Here is a 19060-nt window from a genome sequence, read left to right as displayed (position 1 = left end):
ATATTACAAAATTCTATACTTGTGGAGTCTCAGAAAGTTTTAGTTCAGTAAAATGCGGATAGGTAGCCCGAATTTTTTCCGAAAAACTGGCATAATTCGCGTGTCAGCTGTTCTGTACTAGGCCTTAGTCATAATTTATTTGAGGGGTTTTTAGATCGTAAATGCTGAGTTGGGCTTCGATTTTTTGCTTAAACTTTAAAATATAATTAAATAAGTTACGTCATCTCACACAAAACAAGTCAATTTGAAACAGTTTATTATAAAAATATAAATTACAGTAAAACAATGATATCTATAAAAAAATATACATATGTACTATTTACATCTATCAGTATCTTTCAGTATATCCAAGACATATTCCATTCTTTCAATTTCATCTCTACCCAAAGAATAGTCATTTAACAATTGTACTTTCTTAAGCGCTTCAGAAAGTTTCAGATCCAATCTCGAGGACTTAAACACCGTCTTAGCTTTCATGTTATTCGCTGCCAAAGCCCACATGGTATTGACAACTATCACCTTTTCCTTGTTAGTTCCATTCTCCAACTTTGCTATAAGAGTATTTATAAAATTCGGTGTCGTAAGAAGTCTAGCTCTGTTAGGGGTGTAAAACGCTATATTTTGCATAACCCTGAGAGCAACTTCCCTGTTATGCAACTTATTACCTTGCGTCAAACTCAAGATGAGATCCAAAACGTCCGGCAGCTTTCCCACATACATCTGTCCTTCTGGATATACCGTAAACACTTGCAAAAATTCTAACCAAATCAGTTCAACGGTCTCCCAAGGTTTCTGCTGTTTCGACACAGACGGATGCAGCTTCATTATACCTTGCAACAAGGAGGTTTTCGTAATGCAAATCCTGCATTCTAAAACACCCGAACAGTTCTGCAGTATGTTGAAACACAAGCGCAAGGGAACCATATCGTGCGTCTTACTCAACATGTCCATCTCTCGAGAAACTACCGACACTACAACATGCAATAAAGAAACACTGCTAGTGTTCTTCCTCGGTCCAGTGCCCGCTACTGAACTGGTGTAAGGTAAGGTTTGGCACGCAAACGGACAATTTGTTGTGAAAGTGGACAGCATTTTCAGCACGTTTATCAAAGACGCTTTCTGCATGGCATACCAGGCCCACACTTTGTGCACGATATCTGGAAGGCCCAGACTGGCTGCCTCACATTTAACAGCCACATTTTCCATGAAAAAATTCGTCAGAAGTCCAGTTACACAATCGAGATCCTTCAGCATAGGTGATATTCTCTTTTTGTCGTTTATTCTCCGGAAGCAATCGATGGATTCTAGACTTAGTTTAACACTCAACTCCTTCAAGGATTCGATGATTTTTTGGAGAAACCCAGTATCTAAGGCGTAATATTTAGCTTCGGTGGACACACATAAAATACTGGAGGTAGCCGCTAGAATGATTTGCTTCTGATTGCTGTCCTTATTCGATTTCAAGTCGTATATATCGTAAAGGTGCAACAAGAGCTTACAAATCTGAACACCAGATACTACGTATTTCTTGTTGGAAGGGGGAGATTTCGACTCTAAGACATTCGCTGGTTTAGGTAGAGCCTTCTGAATGGACCCTCCGAAATAAAGTTTCTCCAAAAGATTCACCTTATACCTGGTCGCTTGCTGAGACTTTGTCATCGGTGTTTCCAATTTTTTTTCGCTCGCCAAAGATTCCTCGCTCTTGGGCGATTTGACCGTATCCAACAGGTTTTTCATGGAGCGTTTCATCGCCAAAGAGTTCTTACCGTCGTCACTTCTCGTTAATGCGTCAGAACATTCGATTTGAAGCATGAGAGTCAAAGCCGACAACACAGCAGATTGCAGCTCGGTAGCTCCAAAAGCTTCTATAGATTCACAAACGGTTGCTATCAAGTTCATCGGGCCACAATTGTAGATAGCCTCCAGGATTATACCCAAAATTTCGAAAGCTCGTTTGGGATCTTCGACTTGCATTCCGCACTCTAAGAAAGTTCCGATGAGACTGAATATTTCAGTCCAGAGTTTATTTCGCAGATAAATCAGTTGCGGTAAATGGGTATGATAGATTTTAGGATCCAGCAACGATATGAAGACGTTGAAACAATCCTTAGTGTGTAAAATCGTTCCCAAACATCCTGGACTAAACCGTACAGTTTTGTTCAGGAAAAAACATATCTCGGTGTTCATCTCCAATATTTCAATGTACAAAGACAGCTCTTTGGTGTTTCTTATCTCGATGGAAGGAGAACAGATAGATTTAAAAATCAATTTGATCAGTCCACTGTCGTTAATGTAGTCAACGTAAGGTTGACCTGTCATTTCGATCAGATTACGTAAGAATATAATCGTCGTCTTCATCAAACTGGGTGTAACTAAGTTACATTCTTCGTTCGTGTTTTTACTGGTACAAGACCAATTCTTTTCGGTGAAATCAGAAGTACTACGATAAGTATAAAGATGCCCAGACGATTTAGGCGTTATCTCCTGAATTCTAACTTCCGATAGGTTATTCGTGTAAAGACACAAAATCATGGTTTTTAGTTGTTTCAACGCTTTGGTTTTTTCCAGTACATCGACTATGCTGTCGATAGGATTCGAATGAGTCTCTTTGTCGTATTCCAGCGAAACTAATTCACTATGTAAAATAGGTAGGGGGTCAGAGGTTATCCTTCTGTGGGTGCATAAATTGGCAAGTATTAGCGCTGCATTCTCTCTCACTATGGCTGCTTCATCTTTATCCAGCAAAATGTTCAAAGACATCGTCCATAAACATCTCCGTTTTTTCTTCAAATCCACAACGATATCTCTCGCAAGCCTGGAAGACTGGAGTATACCCGCAAAAAATTGCAGGACGGCTGCTCTAAGAATCACATCTCTCGTATCCCAGAGAATAACAAAGTTGAATATTTTATTGGGCTGGTTGGCGTCTTCCACGAACAGCAAGTCCCAATTTTTGGCTTCGGAACTGTGCACTTCGGCCAAGATATGATTCAAGATCATCATAACGTTCTTGGTGATACTGAGCCCCATCAGAGAAACAGCAGCCGAAGGACCTTTACCGTAATGAAAAGCGTCTACCAGATCGCAAAGACCTGATATGATCTCTTTCATGGTTTGCTTCGAAGAGCTTCTTTTTCTAGCCCTACTCCAGCCAAGCATTGCCGAAAGGTGCACCAAGCAAGAAAGGAGAGAATCCAAGTGTGCCAAGTTATAGAGCTGGTTGGGATCTTGAAGTTTGAGGTTATCTGTCACCATTTCTATGACAGCCGCCCAATCGTCACTAACCCTACAATTTTGATCAGACTCAACGCAGTAATCTACAAAATGTTGCTCCTGGCAAGCGCAATCTGTTATCAAACCGACGAGTTCCTTACTCAAAAGTTTCGCTTGATCATCGGTGTCATTGCCGCAACTAACCAAATCTGTGAAATAATCCGTGGGATCTTTAATGATGGACGCGATCCAGCAACCATCCTTCGAGAATTTATAGAAAGGAACCAGAGTCCTCAAAAACTTAACAACGCTATGTAAAAGACAAACATCATCTTCACTCGATGGAAGTATTCTCAAGAACTTTCCGAAATGCTGTTCCCACGGATATTTCAAGATGAATCCTTCAGTGTCTTTCTTCCACAAATGGTATAAGTACAAGTAAATCAACAGGGCGTTTAGAATTTCCTCGCAACTGGTAAAACATTCTCCCCTCTCCATTTCTTTCAGACACTCCCCTATGGAGTATTCTACCGATGACACCTTGATCTGTACCAGGTCTTTAGCTTGGATTTTAAGATGGTCCACCATCTTTATACCTTCCGGTTCCACAAAATTACCAAGTTGGGTTAGTTTCTGAAAGCCACCGTAAACTTCTGCGTTCCACTGTATCTGAACGGAACTCGAACTGGCTTTGTCGGAAAGGATGTATTCCGTTATATCGCAGTCGGCGTAATCGCTGGTGTTTCCGTAAACCGCACAAGTCAAGGGAACAGCTAGATTGCCTACGACTACTTCTGGAATAGCCAAATTACCTCTAGATGGCGTTCCCCTCAAAAAACTACTGTACAACAGAAGAAACAGCAAAGTGCTCGAGTCCATCTTCATTCTCTCTTCCGTACAATACAAGAACATCCCTCTTAGGATCAAATAGTACAAATTGAGGTTATGGCTCAACTCATACCGAACGTTACTGTTGTGCAAGCAAATACTTTTCAAAATGGCCACTGCCGGTACGACAGAATCTGAATAGTTGGTGTAATCTTCTTCGATCAACGCGTCGTTCATTATTTTTATAATCATGTCCACCCCGCCTTTATCTATGAATAGATCGTGCAACAAATAGTCTTCCATCATGACTGCGGTTTGAGTCAAGGCCGATCTACGGATCCCGGGTTCGGTATTTGTCGAAGTCAGCAGTTCCATGACGTTTTGCAGACTGGAAGGTTGGTAGAACCGCTCTGCGCTTTTGGTTCTGTTCACGTCAAAGCCTGCTGGGATTACCTGACATATATTGGTTAGTATTCTGTCGTTGATGTTGTTCAGTCTGGGTAGAAGCATCTTGGAGTTCTCTTGTTGGGCCAACAGCCAGCAGAGTCTGGAGAATGCCTCATCACGAACCAGATCTTCTTTGGAGTACATCAGCAAGATGTTGGATTTAACCACCTGTCAAAAAATCAGTGTCAGGGGAGGGAATCACAGTAACAAACTAAAAGTCACTAGATCAATAGCTAATACAAAACCTAACAAATTATATGAAAATAAGCAACAATAGGTTATTGGACAGTATAAAAAAAATTGTCCTATTTATAGACATCTGTATGATTGAAAATTAATTCGACAAGAAGTATAAATTATTAAATATGCTAACAAAGCTCTAAGACACTACTTCATAAGGGAAATAACTGGATTGGACGAACTTACGTGACGTCAATTTGTAGTAAACATTAGGTGATTAGCGTTTTCATTCCTTTGCATTCAACGTTTTGCTTAAAATTTCAATATTTTCAAAGAATTGATATAAATGATAAAAATTCTCATTGGAATATCCTATAGCAGTATTTGTATTTTGTAATTTATTCGATAATTGTCAAATTATCGAAGTCATAATGAAAATAATTCTTATGTGACTCTTAATTGTTTATGAATTGCTTTTTGGTGTTCTCCTTAAATTTTACTTTTCTGAATGCTTCTGTTTTGGAAAATACATATTTGCGCAAATTGAAAATATCCTGTTTTCTTGTAATCAATAAATATCACAGAATAATTGGAATAGGTGTTTGATAGCTGGTACTCACTTCAGTTATCGGCAACCTCAGATCTTTCGCAATATCAGGATCCACAACATTGATCAAAGTCCTCCCCAATGGGGTCATTTTGGAGGCATACACCAAAAGAATAGGAAAAGCAGGAATTACAGCGGCAGTTACTTTATCCCATATCTCGTCAGTAACCAAAATCTTGCACTTCAAAAGATGTATAAAGATATCTTCGGCATATTTCTTCACCCGATTATTTTGGCTGCAAAGTCCGAACTCAGCCATTTCAGTCAGCAATTTCGACCTTAACAGAAAGACAACCTGACTGCTTGACACTCCGAAACCATTGAAATTCAACATAGGTCCAATGGCAGTTATCACCTTTTTGTAACACAATTCCAACGTGTATTCGACAACTTCGTCTATATGGTTTGAGAAGAGACCCAACAAAACGCCTTCCATGATGAGAGCATCTTCGTCATTAGTATGCAGGTTGAATTTAGTTGCGCAAGCTTCAATGATGATTTTCACAAATGATAAGTTTTCGTGAAATTGTAGGCATAGCATTCCTTTTTTGGCTAAGTTTATTATTTTGGAGAAGCATAAAACATCGTGATTTCTCATCAATTCTACCGCAGCTGTCATGCTGCCGCAAACATCATTTACAATTCGAAATCGTTCCAAGCATTCAGATTCTGTTATTTTGGAGAAAGTCTGGACATACCTCAGCATGTCGGAGTGGAGTTCTGGATATAATCTGGCCATAGGAATGTCCAACAGGCTCATTGTGAGTGAATTCTTCAAACATTTTGGCAGAAGGTGGACACTCCTATCAGACGGGATGAAATTGTCAAGTAGATACATACAGTGGTTTAAGATGCATATTTGAATCGCCCTGAACTTGGCGTTACCCTCATTTGTATTCACTTCGATTCTATAGTTTTCTAGTAGTTCTCCAAACGATATTAAACACAGATTCAACTCCTTCAGTATGTCATAGAATGCTCCAATTGGTTGCACATTAAATATCTCACAGCAAAAACATCTTTTCAACAGGAATAATATTTGTTCAATTACTATTATGCCATTATAAAGATTGTTATGTTTCTTTTTTGCCGTATCCCTTAGACTTTCTGGCTTTATTATTAAGTAGTCCAAGATGCACTTCAAAGTCGTCAGACAATATTTTGTAGTTGACATTTCATACTCCTTCAGTGATTCATAATCTTCCTTGAATTCAATTTCTTCTGTTAGAGGTAGAATTTCGGAATTCAATGATGTATGTACAATAGATGGTGGTGTATATTCTCTCAAACAACGTAAGCAGGGATCATTACAATGTGCTATCCTTTGTATGAGGGATTTTGTTAAATGATTGATACAGTTCAAGACCGAAGCACTAACTCTTGTTGACAAAGAGCAAGCCAAAAGATCTTGCAATAACAAAACAATTGTTGGTCTTTGGAGAAATACTTCTGCTGGGAAATCATGTAACAGCACATCTGTCAAAAACTCGCACGAATGAAGGAGTTCTGAAGGTTGCAAAGGTTTTTTCAATGAATTTTCTAATGAACATAGTACTTGTTTATCTGCCTCAATCAAAGGTTGCCATTGGAAAGTATAATTAGGTAAAACATCTGCTATGTTGTGATGCAATTCAATAGGTGAATGTGAGTCTCTAGATACTGTAAATGTTTCTTTCGCATTTCCCACTTCTACCTCCATAGATGGCCCTTTACTGATATAGCCTCCAAAACTTGTAGCTGTGATTTCAGTATTTGATCTAGCAGTCCTGCAACTCTGTCCTGATCTATAACTCAATGGAACATCACTCACAAGAGGTGGTACTATTTCTTTTTCAGCTTTGAAAGCGTCAACAATGTCATACAAATCTTGTACTGCTGAGTGATATTGGGGCTCCAAACATTCTTTAACTTGTTGTAACTCTTTCTTTATAGTATTTGGGCCGTAATGATTGATAAGAGTGGTACCACCATCAGTCAAGAGTATCCTTTTAATGAGAGCAAGAACCATCTCTTCATGAGGACATGGATTGAATAAGAACCATTCAAATAATTTTGTTAGCATTTCCTTGCTTTGGCTCAAGTTATTTTCGAACTTGTATCCATTATCAATTTTAGATAGAAGAGTTATTAATGCTCTTTCTCGTATTTCTAAGATATTGTGCCCTAGTTTATTGATAAGACTAGGAGGAACAACTAGTTCTGTCATTTGACTAGATTTTGTTCTGAAGGTTTAGCTACTCTCTTCTGGCAGTTATAATCATAAACAAGATTGCTTCCGACAATCAAACAATTAGTTACAGATTAATATCACAGTTTTACATAAACAAAATTAGATTAAAATGATTGAGGTTAATAAACAAACTTTTTGTAACTGTCACTTCATTTGTTCTTCGATGTTCTTTTTCTTTTCAAAAACATTAGATTTTCTTATTTAATTAATGACAATCAATGTCAATTAAATTTTCAATTTTTTTAGAGATTGATACTTTAATTAAAACAGCATATGGTCCAAAAGAATTTAATTTGTTCAGGGTATGATCCTAATTGATTGTAATTGTTTTACTTGATGATTATAAGCTCTAGCTGGGAGTAACGAATGTAAAGCAATATAAGTAATCACTGCAGTAAGTCCCCATATTCGGTATTTTCCTCCTGTAAAAACAGGCATATTGAATGTTGTGTCATCTTGCCTGAATTGTGTATGACGATATAATTTAGGGTTGCACAAATCTTCCAAAGTCACATAAAATGCATCGTCAACTTCGTCTCTGCTGAGTTTTAAATCTTTAATTTTGAAGTTTTTCTTGATATATCCTAGTACTGGGGTAACTGTCGTTTTACCTCTAGCCACTAGTTGTCTTCCAGAACCCCAAACGTCCACACATTCGGGAACTATACCTAGTTCTTCCCGAGTTTCCCTTAGAGCAGCTTCCGTAACATCTTTGTCTGAATCGTCTATCATTCCTCCAGGAAAACTCACTTCTCCTCTATGGTTCTTCAATTTCGATGTTCGTAATGTATACAGAAGCGCCATCTTACCATCCATCAAACAAAGTGGAACCAAAACAGCTGCTTTTCTTGGTGGAAAATGTGACAATCTGATAGGTTGCATAGTACTGAATTTCGAGGTAGTTTTCTCTCTGTTTTCTTGAGATAATATATTTTCAGGAGAATAAAATTTACTCACAGCTCTCTCACAAACATAATTTATTCTTATACGAGATGTCAACATTATGGGATGTGGATTTTTAACTCTTATCACTGAATTACACTGTTGTAAAATGACATTCTACGTTGACAAATGTCGAGTTAGACGAACTTTGATCCTTGAAACACGGGGACAGAGAATTTGCACGTGGAAATCTGATATTATCTGAATCTCATATATCCCATTTGTTCTTTAGATTAGATTAACTTTACCATACATGAAATGATGTCCATTTGATACCTGTCATCTTGACGTTTATCCTTGGTTTGACGCACAGAACACTAAGGTTAAATGTCAAAAAAAAGCGAGGTTCCTTTATAAATATCAACAAGTAATTGGACAAAACTGGCAAATCGTGTTGATTTGTATTATAATCTTGGTATCGTTAATTCAAAACAAAGGAAATAAGGATGATCTGAGCAGTAGCAATGGTATGTACTGTAATGGGGTAAAACACATCTCAAACCAAATTTGTAGATTTATTCTTTGATTTTCAGAGTGCAATAAAACTCAATATTTGTTTTTCATACCTTTATTCATATGCAAAAATATATAACATATGACTCAAAAAAAATCTACCTATTGTTATTCAAATCCAGTAGGATAAAAAACCTGTAGAAAACGTAAAGTTCTGATGATTTGACAACAATAAAAACCTGGAATCCATTTTGAATCAAGTTATTCAGGGGATAAATTCCGAACTGAAACACATTTTTACTAATTCAAAAAAAAAAAGGATACATTGAATTGAATACTGAAAGTATAAGTTAATATATACAGATGTGAACTAGTAAAAAAGGCATTCGTTCCTATGTAATATTGAATTCAAATATATTAAATTCTAGAATCAGAATTATTGAAAGATTAAAACTTAACGAACATCCAATTTGGCTTCATGAATTTAAAAATAAACATCAACAATAATGATCGATGAAAATGTTGGATGAAAATAAGTAGATAAAACTAAATTACCACAATTGCATGGTTTGCGATGACAGATTAGGTAGGTATATAGAAGCTTGGGAAGCTTACAAAACTACAAGTATCAAACGCGCTCCTCGTATAAAATTTTACATCTATTTTAATGCCTAAATTTAGAAAAGCTACAAATTTCGATAACAACAATTTCACGGGCAACTCAAACAGTATGGGTAACCACAATTTTCAACGTCGATGTGTCTTCAACAGAAATAACAAGCAAATGAAAAAATAAAGTTCTAAAAACAATAATGCTCTGGGCATTGATTAGGGTTATCGAAGAGGAAGACCTCTACACACATTACGCCTCGTTCAGTATGGGTATTGAGGTACTGTAGACTGGGGTCTCGAGTTCTATTCGGGCTTTGGTCCTCAGGCCCAGTTGGTTCTTGATGTGGCTGATGATGTCTTGGTCTGCGGGGCAGCTCTGCCTAAAGGCTTCCAGCTCGTACATGTTGAACATGTATCGCCAAAGGGCTGAGAATTTGGTGGGGATCTCGAAATTTCGGAAGGCTTTGGCCCCAATGCGGATGTGCTGCAGCCTGGGCATCAGCTCACAGTCGAAGCAGGACATTGTGTCTCCTGTGAGGAACCTGGTGGCTCTTTTGGCTAGGAAATCGTTGATCTTCATTAGTTGAGACAGCAACGGTTGACTGGCTTCGTTGGTATCTGTTGACTCGTATTTCGTTATGTAGATCTTGAATTTGGTGTAGAGGTTTTCGATGAGGGTTGCTACTTCTTTATCCTGCAAGACGGAGAGATTGATTTAAAGAAAACTTGTGATGGTTATCTATGGTTGGGAATATCATATTCGGGGAAATAGATACCAGATGGCGCTACTGTGGAGAGATTGAATGTCGATACTCGTTTTTGTTTCATAATTTCTGTACTTGTTCATAATATTTCTGAGCAGATTTGCGTATGAATCGGTTTACAGTGATTATAAACTCTCATTAATGATATACAAAAAGTTGGATTTCTGGATGATATCTCTAATCCTTCCTAGATGGCGCTGATCAACATTAAAATCGTATTTCAACTACGTTCTCATTGATATGTCTAAAAATACTGCCATTGTGATTGAAATTTGGAGTTATAATGCAGGTATAATGAATAATAGAGTACTATACAGGTGTATATAAGTGCCTTCAGCACTTTCGATGCTTTGAAGCTTCACTTATACACTGGTGTCTTGATATATCATTAAAAGTAATTACTTTTTTATGTCTTTCACCGACGAAAACCAACTGCGCAAAAATGGTAGAATTTTTAAAAGAAAATAAATACTAGAATTCAAAATTTAGAAATTCTCCATCAGGCAACATTGACTGGAGATTGCATATATTAAAATAAACAATAACTTAATTACTATGCCATTCTTCTTTGACACAAGTTACTCATGGATGAAACTTATAATCATTAATTTTAAGCTTTCTTTTGCTCTGAAAGCTGGACTTGAATGGAATTCCTCATTGTAGATCCTACTTGTATGTTATTACAAGCACGCACCACAGATCTTTCTAGCCTATAGATCAACCTAGATGACTAGATTCTTCTCGAATATTCTTTCAAATAATTCCAAAATAACTATTGCCTTCTGTCGAATTCTATACCCTTTGACACTTCGTGAGAAACGTCAAATTTTGACAGTTTCATAGAACAAAATATACCAAAACCCTACTACTCTATGACAAAAAGTCAACGAGACCATAGAACCGCACCTGTACGAATAGATTGTGGCCGCCAGGTACACTCTTCATGATGTGTCTCTCAATTTTTTCGTTTTCCAATATAGCCAAGCCTCTGTCGATCAAAATGGGCGGTGGGGTTGCTTCGAAATTGGTGCGGAAATCAGGTGGTGGCTTCTGCATGTCGACTGTGGTCACTTTGAGGCTGATGGTTTTCAGTTCGGCCAGCAGGTACAGTTCCATGAAGTACTCGTGGCAAAACAGGCACGCTCCTTTTCGTCTTCCATCGATTGTAGAAGCCTGGAAGAAGAAAAAAAAAGGGATTTAATTATCTTCTAGATTGAATGTAATACATTTCTTTTAGTTAAACATGAAGAATGGAAACTGACTGAGCAGAAATAGATTCAAGAGAGCCTAAACAACATCCCCAGTGCAATATACGCTGCGCAATTCTCTGCAGAACGTTATGGAGGAGAGGGTGTATATGACAGGGACCACAGAAATCCGCTGAGAGAAGGCGCACCATAAATATTGGTAAAGAATGTCTCAAAACTTCATGATTGATTATGATTGCAGCGTTTTGTTGTGTTCAACGATAATTTTGCATTCTTAGCTGTACTATACTATAGTGCGTCTGCGTAGTTGTAAGTCGTACGACTGTTCTTATAAATACTACTATAGTACACTAGTAAATCTGAATAGGAAATAACAAATCCTCCTTCAAGACCTGCTACCAACTTCGAAATTTCTGGAAACTTCCATAGATTACTAGCACGAAGCTTATTACATAACAGAGGTTATAAAAATGGAAATATTACTCAGCAATATCGCTATACGTGCGAAATTCTTAGCCACAAACATCCGAAGTCGAATTTGCATTATAAAAGCCAAGCAAAACAACTTCTGATGACCTGCAAAATTGAATTTATAGCATTTTTCAGCTACCAGCATGTACAGTTAGTACCTACGAAAAAAGAACCACTCATTGCTGGATAATTGATACAGGTACTTCAACAATAGACCTTCCCACCACTTAAAAAGGATTGTCCAATAAGAATTATACAATTCAAAATGATATAATGGCAACACTGTGTTATTTTTTGACATTTCTTATGTCATTTGTGTATAGGTTATGCCATAACCATGGAAATATACAATGTTTAGGAACTGTTGAACTGTTTTATCAAATTCAGTTCTCATTTTTGAATACTGACAGAAATTTAAGAATAAATCAAGGAGGACATTATTGAGTTAATTGACTGCATATCTCATATTGTAGATGTCAGATAAGTTCGATCTGAGGGCATTAAACTTCTGAAAGTAACTAGGAATAATTTTGTCCAATTTTGGTAATTAGAGATATTATATTTCATTAAAATTATGAAACGCTAATTATTCTACAAAAGTAACTTGTACAGTTGACCCCATAAAAAGCAATTACTTTGACCTAAAATAATGTTATTGGTGACAGCTTTCGTAATAGTTTCAAGATTCGAGTTTATCTGGTGTTATATTTGTTTTGGCGTTAAAAAAGCTTTCGATGAGACAGAACAGAAACGCTTAGAAAAAGTACTTGTTTGGCATAATTTCAAAGTGTCATGAATAAATTTGACAGGTGAATTAGATGAAATAACTACAAGACATAAACAAAAACTCTTTAAGATAGACCATAAAAAAAAGCATATTAAAGAAGGAAAAAGACCATGAAATTGAACGTTAAAGTTGATTTATAGCATATAGGTTATACTTATTAGGGAGAAGCAACTTTTGGAGATGGAGTCCCACAGGGAGATATTCTTGGGCCTATAATATTTAGTCATATTCCATTAGACATGTTCTCAGATAAAAAAACCGTGATTAATTGAAAAAAGACATGCATATAATCCTCCAATAAATGCAGAAACCATAGATGACCACAGTGATCGTTTTAAGTGGATTTCATTAGCTGCAACATGCGATAATTTTTAGACACGTGTTCTTATGTTCCAATTAAGTATAGAGAAACTGTCGGTATCTATATTTGTGGCGCTTGTTCCACTGAAGTATGCCTTGCACCGAATATGCAGCGTTGTTATCAAACAGGAAACTGTATTAAATATTTATTATGCACCTCAAGACAGTTGTTTACTTACATAATTGATGTTTGTAATCTCGGAGAATGCAAACCTGATTCAATTTTTCTTGTAGGTTGGGAATGCGTACATATACACACCGTTAAGTGCGATTCAGTTAGATAGAATGCGTTGATTAAAAAAAAAACGTTGCATGTTAAACATAGATTTATAAGAGGAATTCTTTCTCAAACCACATTGATGTATGTTTTATGAAATATCTTCAAATTGTCACTTTGTTTCGACAACGAATGGCTTGATATCGAGTCAGCCTAGATTAGAGTCGAATATCAAAAGTTTCCTGGCCACCGAGATCTTGTGATTTAACAACTTTAGACTTTTTTCAATTCAATTTTTAATATCAAAATGAAACCTCTTTTAGGAAAACTCCTTAGCTTCTTTATCAAGAAGGAATATGAGATGCTGTTGGGCATTTACACATATTAGGCCAATTGAAAAGTCCCCGGTCTGATGCACAGATGGCGGTGCTAGTATTAAATCCATATAATTTTTAATTTGTACCAACCTTCAAACGATACGTGTCAAAATTTTACAGCAGTCAGAATATTATTTTGTGAGATATTGCGTTGTGAGTGTAGCTACTTTTGTTATTTGAAAAAAGATGGAAAAAAAGAATTTCGTGTGCTGATGAAATATTGCTTTTTGAAGCAAAATCTTGGCTTGATGAAGAGTTTCCGGGGTCTGCACCAGAAAAATGAACCATCATTGATTGGTATTCTAAGTTTAAACGAGGTGAAAGAGTACAGAAGATGGCGAACGCAGTGGACACCCAAAAGAAGCTGTCACCGACGAAAAAATAAAAAAAAGTTCACAAAATAATTTTGAATGACCGTAAAGTGAAGTTGATCGGGATAGCAGACATTGTGAAGATATCATCTGAACGTGTACATCATATCATTCACGAATATTTGTACATGAGAATGCTGTGTGCAAATTGAGTGCCGCGCGAGCTCACAATCGAACAAAAGTAACAACGTGTTAATGATTCTGAGCAGTGTTTGGAGCTGTTTAAGTGCAATAAACCTGAATTTTCGCGTCGATATGTGACAATGGATGAAACATGGCTCCATCATTTCACTCCGGAATGCAAACGACAGTCAGCTGAGTGGACTGCACACCATGAACCGAATTTAAAGCGAGGAAAAACACAACAGACAGCTGGCAAGGTTATAGCATCAGTATTCTGGGATGCGCAAGGTATAATATTCATTGATTACCTCTAAAAGGGCCAGAACAGCGATTATTATATAGCGTTATTGGATCGTTTTAAGGATGAAATCGTTATAAAACGGCCCATTTGAAGAAAAAAAGGTGCTGCTTCATCAAAACAATGCGCCGTGTCACAAATCAATGAAAACAACGGCAAAATTGCATGAATTGGGCTTCGAGATGCTTCTGCATCTACCGTTCTCGCCAGATCTGGCTCCCAGCGACTTTTTCCTTTTCTCAGACCTCAAAAGAATGCTCGATGGAAAGAAATTTATCGCTAATGAGGAAGTAATTGCCGAAACTGAGGCCCATTTTGAAGCGAAAAACAAATCGTACTACAAAAATGGTATCGAAAAGTTGGAAGATCGCTGTATCACTCTCGAAGGCAACTATGTTGAATAACATAATCGAATTTTGTCAAAAAAATGTGTTATATTTTAGTAGACCGGGGACTTTTCAATTGGCCTGTTAGAGTAACCACTTTGTCTGGTAACTTCATAGTTTAGAAGATTAACGTAATTTCAAATTCAAATTTCAAATCAATTCAACTTTTATTGAAAAAACGCACAAGAACTCCAAATTTCTTCGATAGAATCTTGAAATTTCACCTAGACTTCATAGTTTTCACGAACCTTCGATCACTTATGCCTTGTGGCTTCAAGTAATATTACTTCAACATGGAAATATCCCATCGATAGCTATATCCTTCACTCAATAATTGAATAAACCTCTTCACCATCTCAAATATGATTGTTGAAGTAGTGGCTTACGTCAGAAAAGAACATCTGCCTGCCGTGATAAAAATAAATCAGTCATTGTGGTAACTAAGAGATCCCCAGCGCGATGAGTCACAATTTGATCAAGCGACAATCATTCAAAACCAGTAACCGGTCGCAAGGTCGATGAGTCCAGTCTTAGCGACCGTTAACGAACGGCCAGCCGATTTTTATCTGATGGTTTGGAAAAACACGCGAAACAAACAACATTCGGAAGATAAAGGTGTCCTTAGATTGAACGACTTACAAATCCTGGGGGTGTATGGCCACCTTTAGGGGATCATTAGGATGTTTTCACGATAATTGAATGGGAATTTCTCCGCAATTTTCGTGATGTGGTTCTTGCGTGTTTTTAACAGTCACTTAGCAAGAGAATTGAGCGCTAAATACGTGGTTGAGATTGAATATATTTTGTTTTTGTTGAAAAACGTCACTTTTATGACCAAAGTTTTCACTTTTAATGCGTTGTTGAAGTGTGTATCGTTCCATTTTCAGTAATGGGGTAGTTTGTACTTGTCAAATGTCAAAAGATGACAGTTTCAAAAGTGACAGCTGCCTAGAAGGCGGACTGTTCAAAATTAAACCTCTTATTGGAAAACCCTGTATTAAACTGAATTCTACCTATGCCTTATGACAGGTGTTTTTTTTTCGAGTTATATAACTTTAAGTTGGCATTACTGTTCAAGATGGCGACCGATTTAACAGCTGTCAAGTGATTTATTCTCAGTTTGGTTTGGCAATTCATCATGAATAGACTCACGCCTGGACAACGGTGGCAAATAGTGCAATTTTATTTCGAAAATAATTGTTCTGTGCGGAATACGTATCGCGCACTACGTCCATTTTATTTTGCCGCATTTGGAGTGAAGCTAATTCTCAAATGTATGTCGAAACACCGTAACATCCAGAAAAACTGACTGTTTGGTGCGCTTTATGGGCTGGTGGAATCATTGGTCCGTACTTCTTCAAAAACGATGATGGCCAGAACGTTACAGTCAATGGTGATCGGTATAGAGCCATGATTACTAACTTTTTCATTCCTGAATTGAACAACCATGATGTCCAGGAGCTGTCGTTCCAACAAGACGGCGCAACATGTCACACAGCTCGTGCCACAACCGATTTATTGAAAGACTCGTTTGATGACCGCCTAATTTCACGTTTTGGACCTGTGAATTGGCCTCCAAGATCTTGTGATTTAACACCGCTAGACTTCTTTCTGTGGGCTATGTAAAGTCATTGGTCTATGAGGATAAGCCACAAACCCTTGACCATTTGGAAGACAACATTCGCCGTGTTATTGCCGATATATGGCCACAAACGTTGGAAAGTCATCGAAAAGTGGACGTCCAGATTGGACTATATCCGAGCCAGCCGTGGTGGTCATATGCCAGAAATCATATTTGAAATGTAATGCCAGAAGATTAACTTGTTGATAAATAAAATTTATGTCAATCGAATAATCCATCGTTGTTTTATTGCAATTTAAAGTTCTATAGCTCTAAAAAAAACACCCTTTATCTCTGGGATATGAAACTTAAAGAACATTTTTTTCAACTTCTAGAGGAACAATTCCCACCAAAAATCGTATAAGCATTCTTGTCGATATTTCAAAACTGACTATTAAGTTTCAGTTCAATTGGGTGAATATTCTTTGAGTTATTGAAAAAAATTTAATTATCTATAGCTCCCGAAATCGAATTCACCCAAAATGTATCAAGTCTCTAGGTTATTTCTTTCAAATGTTATCGTGTTTACACGTTGTTGATAAATTTGAATATTAGATCGATTGACATGTGAATAATAAGACTTTGTATGGTACCAACGCTTTCACCTTGAACAAAAGTAGACACCATACGCTAGCTGCGATGAGAGAGACTGATGAGATAGTATAAAAAATTAAACGTCTTGAATATGCTAGAACATCTACTGAACAATTAAATTCATTTATAGCCTTTTAATTATCATCATTCGGTTCTCTATTCCTATACAGAACTTGTTGCATAGCCATAAAATTGACGATGGAGGTTAGTAATTTAGTCAAATAATTTTCAGTTATGATCCTTCAGAGCATTACACCAATGAGTTTTAATGTTACTTGATTTCACGAAGAATTTGAATCGAATAGAGGAAGAAGTAGAAATATGATTTCATTCAGTTGGAATAATTTTTTTGAAACAAAAACGACAAAAAATAATAAAATAATAAAAAGCAAAAATAATAAAATAATAACAAATAAATAAATAATAATAAATAATGAAAAGCAAAAAAATAGCATGAAAATAACTATTTTTTCTTCTTTAAAACTCTTTCAAAATTGAAACGAGTTCGCCTACATATCCGTTTTTTTTTCATGGATCCGCTGCATGGTCCTGCATTCAAAATACGAACCACTTTCTATGATCCACATCTATAAGCCAATCCCTAACCTAAATTCCCTCATTACACATTGTGTTACAAGCGTTTATACATGAAGGACAAGCAGGTATTATAAGTTATCTGTATGTGTGATACAGATATAACAACGCATTATGTGGCTTTTGTTTTACGATATTTATTTGGTACAGGTGTCCCTAAACTATCTCATAAACGTACTTCCGTCTGTGGTTTATTATTCCAGTGAAAAATATAGAGAAAAACGGTTTATGGTTTTCATAATGTCAAATCTAGAAATATGAGGAGTTTTTGAAATCTCAGATTATGAATTTTAATTAGAAATGACGTGAAAACACTCCATCTTTAGCACTCATTTGGCAACACCCTGTATATCGATATTTTCTTATTTTCGGTCCTTAATTTTTTTAAAATTGAATTTATTATTATATCTTTCTAGGCAGCTTAACTGACGTCTTTGGCCTAGCAACCAGTAAAGAAAGTTTTACCATATTGAAAACAGATACCGTAAAAAACCATGGATCGTGAAAAAACCAATTTTTTGATTTGAACTGGGGAAACAATGCGAAGTTTCCGATATATTTTAACATTTATCGTATACTCGCTGAATTCACTCAAACCACGTAGTGGTGAAAATATCACTTTAAATTATCGAAAAATTTCACCGACATGTAATTTTTCTATAGTTTCTTATTGGTTTGTAGTGTAACTTTCTGAGCACCTATATCTCCTCAACCTTCTGCGAATATCTGGTATTCAACCTTGAATGAAAGCCTGCGTAATATTACGTGGGCGTTATCTAGTGTTCTTTAATCTATTTCTCTTGATACCTAACGATTGTTGAACAATTATTACCACTCCCTTTAATTAAGATGATGTAGATAACATAATTCCACAATACACTGCAAATTCGTGACAAAAGTTAAAGTAATTATTCAGCTTCTCATCTCGTAAATTCCAGTATCTTTATTGTCCGTTTTATGAATTAGTCCAACGCTCACATCAGTGACACTTAAATCTGAACAAATGAGGGCGAATATTATTTGGAACTATGTATTAGAACAATCACGCAAGTCATAAAGTATAAATATAAAGCAAGATGTTGATGAATGTGCATATAGTGGTCAAGGCTTCATATCTATTTAGTATCTCCGTTAAAATAGTAGTATGTCTGTTGCGTGGGACGAAAAATATTGAAATGTCAAGGTGGCTTTGCACCAATTCAAGATCTACACATGAGATAACTGTTAATTTAATCCAAAAAGAACGGTTTGGTTACAATCTGGGTTTTTGGAGCACACAGAATTTCATTATGTCAGAACGTGTTATGTTCGAGAATGGTTCAATTCGTCTGTGGTAAAGGATGTATCAATAAAATGTGCATTTGAAGGTCAAATTAA

At 36.5% G+C, this 19060-nt stretch overlaps 3 protein-coding genes across 3 annotated transcripts in view; all 3 read right to left on the bottom strand.

The window, feature by feature from the left end:
• Window positions 1–239: 239 nt before the first annotated feature.
• Window positions 240–7636, bottom strand: LOC123683163 (rotatin). The gene is made up of 2 exons (XM_045622062.1): window positions 5289–7636; window positions 240–4656 (listed from the first exon to the last, which is right to left on the bottom strand). The coding sequence occupies exons 1-2, from the start codon at window positions 7479–7481 to the stop codon at window positions 316–318; spliced, it is 6534 nt and encodes a 2177-aa protein (XP_045478018.1). The 5' UTR covers window positions 7482–7636; the 3' UTR covers window positions 240–315.
• A 143-nt stretch (window positions 7637–7779) lies between these two features.
• On the bottom strand, window positions 7780–8757 carry LOC123683165 (mitochondrial coenzyme A diphosphatase NUDT8). Its single transcript, XM_045622064.1, has one exon. It carries the CDS (start codon window positions 8505–8507, stop codon window positions 7803–7805), a length of 705 nt encoding a protein of 234 aa, XP_045478020.1. The 5' UTR covers window positions 8508–8757; the 3' UTR covers window positions 7780–7802.
• A 242-nt stretch (window positions 8758–8999) lies between these two features.
• LOC123683164 (chloride intracellular channel exc-4) overlaps window positions 9000–19060 on the bottom strand; it is a 29200-nt gene continuing 19139 nt past the window's right edge. The window contains exons 2-3 of the mRNA XM_045622063.1: window positions 11183–11449; window positions 9000–10206 (exon numbers count right to left, since the gene is read on the bottom strand). Of these exons, the coding sequence (XP_045478019.1) occupies window positions 9763–10206; window positions 11183–11449 (711 nt within the window). The 3' untranslated portion in view covers window positions 9000–9762. The remainder of the gene's footprint in view (window positions 10207–11182; window positions 11450–19060) is intronic.

This window comes from Harmonia axyridis, chromosome 6, assembly GCF_914767665.1.
Source record: "Harmonia axyridis chromosome 6, icHarAxyr1.1, whole genome shotgun sequence".
NCBI lineage: Eukaryota > Metazoa > Arthropoda > Insecta > Coleoptera > Coccinellidae > Harmonia > Harmonia axyridis.
Note: the sequence above shows the minus strand (reverse complement) of the source record. Positions and strands in the feature narration are given on the sequence as shown.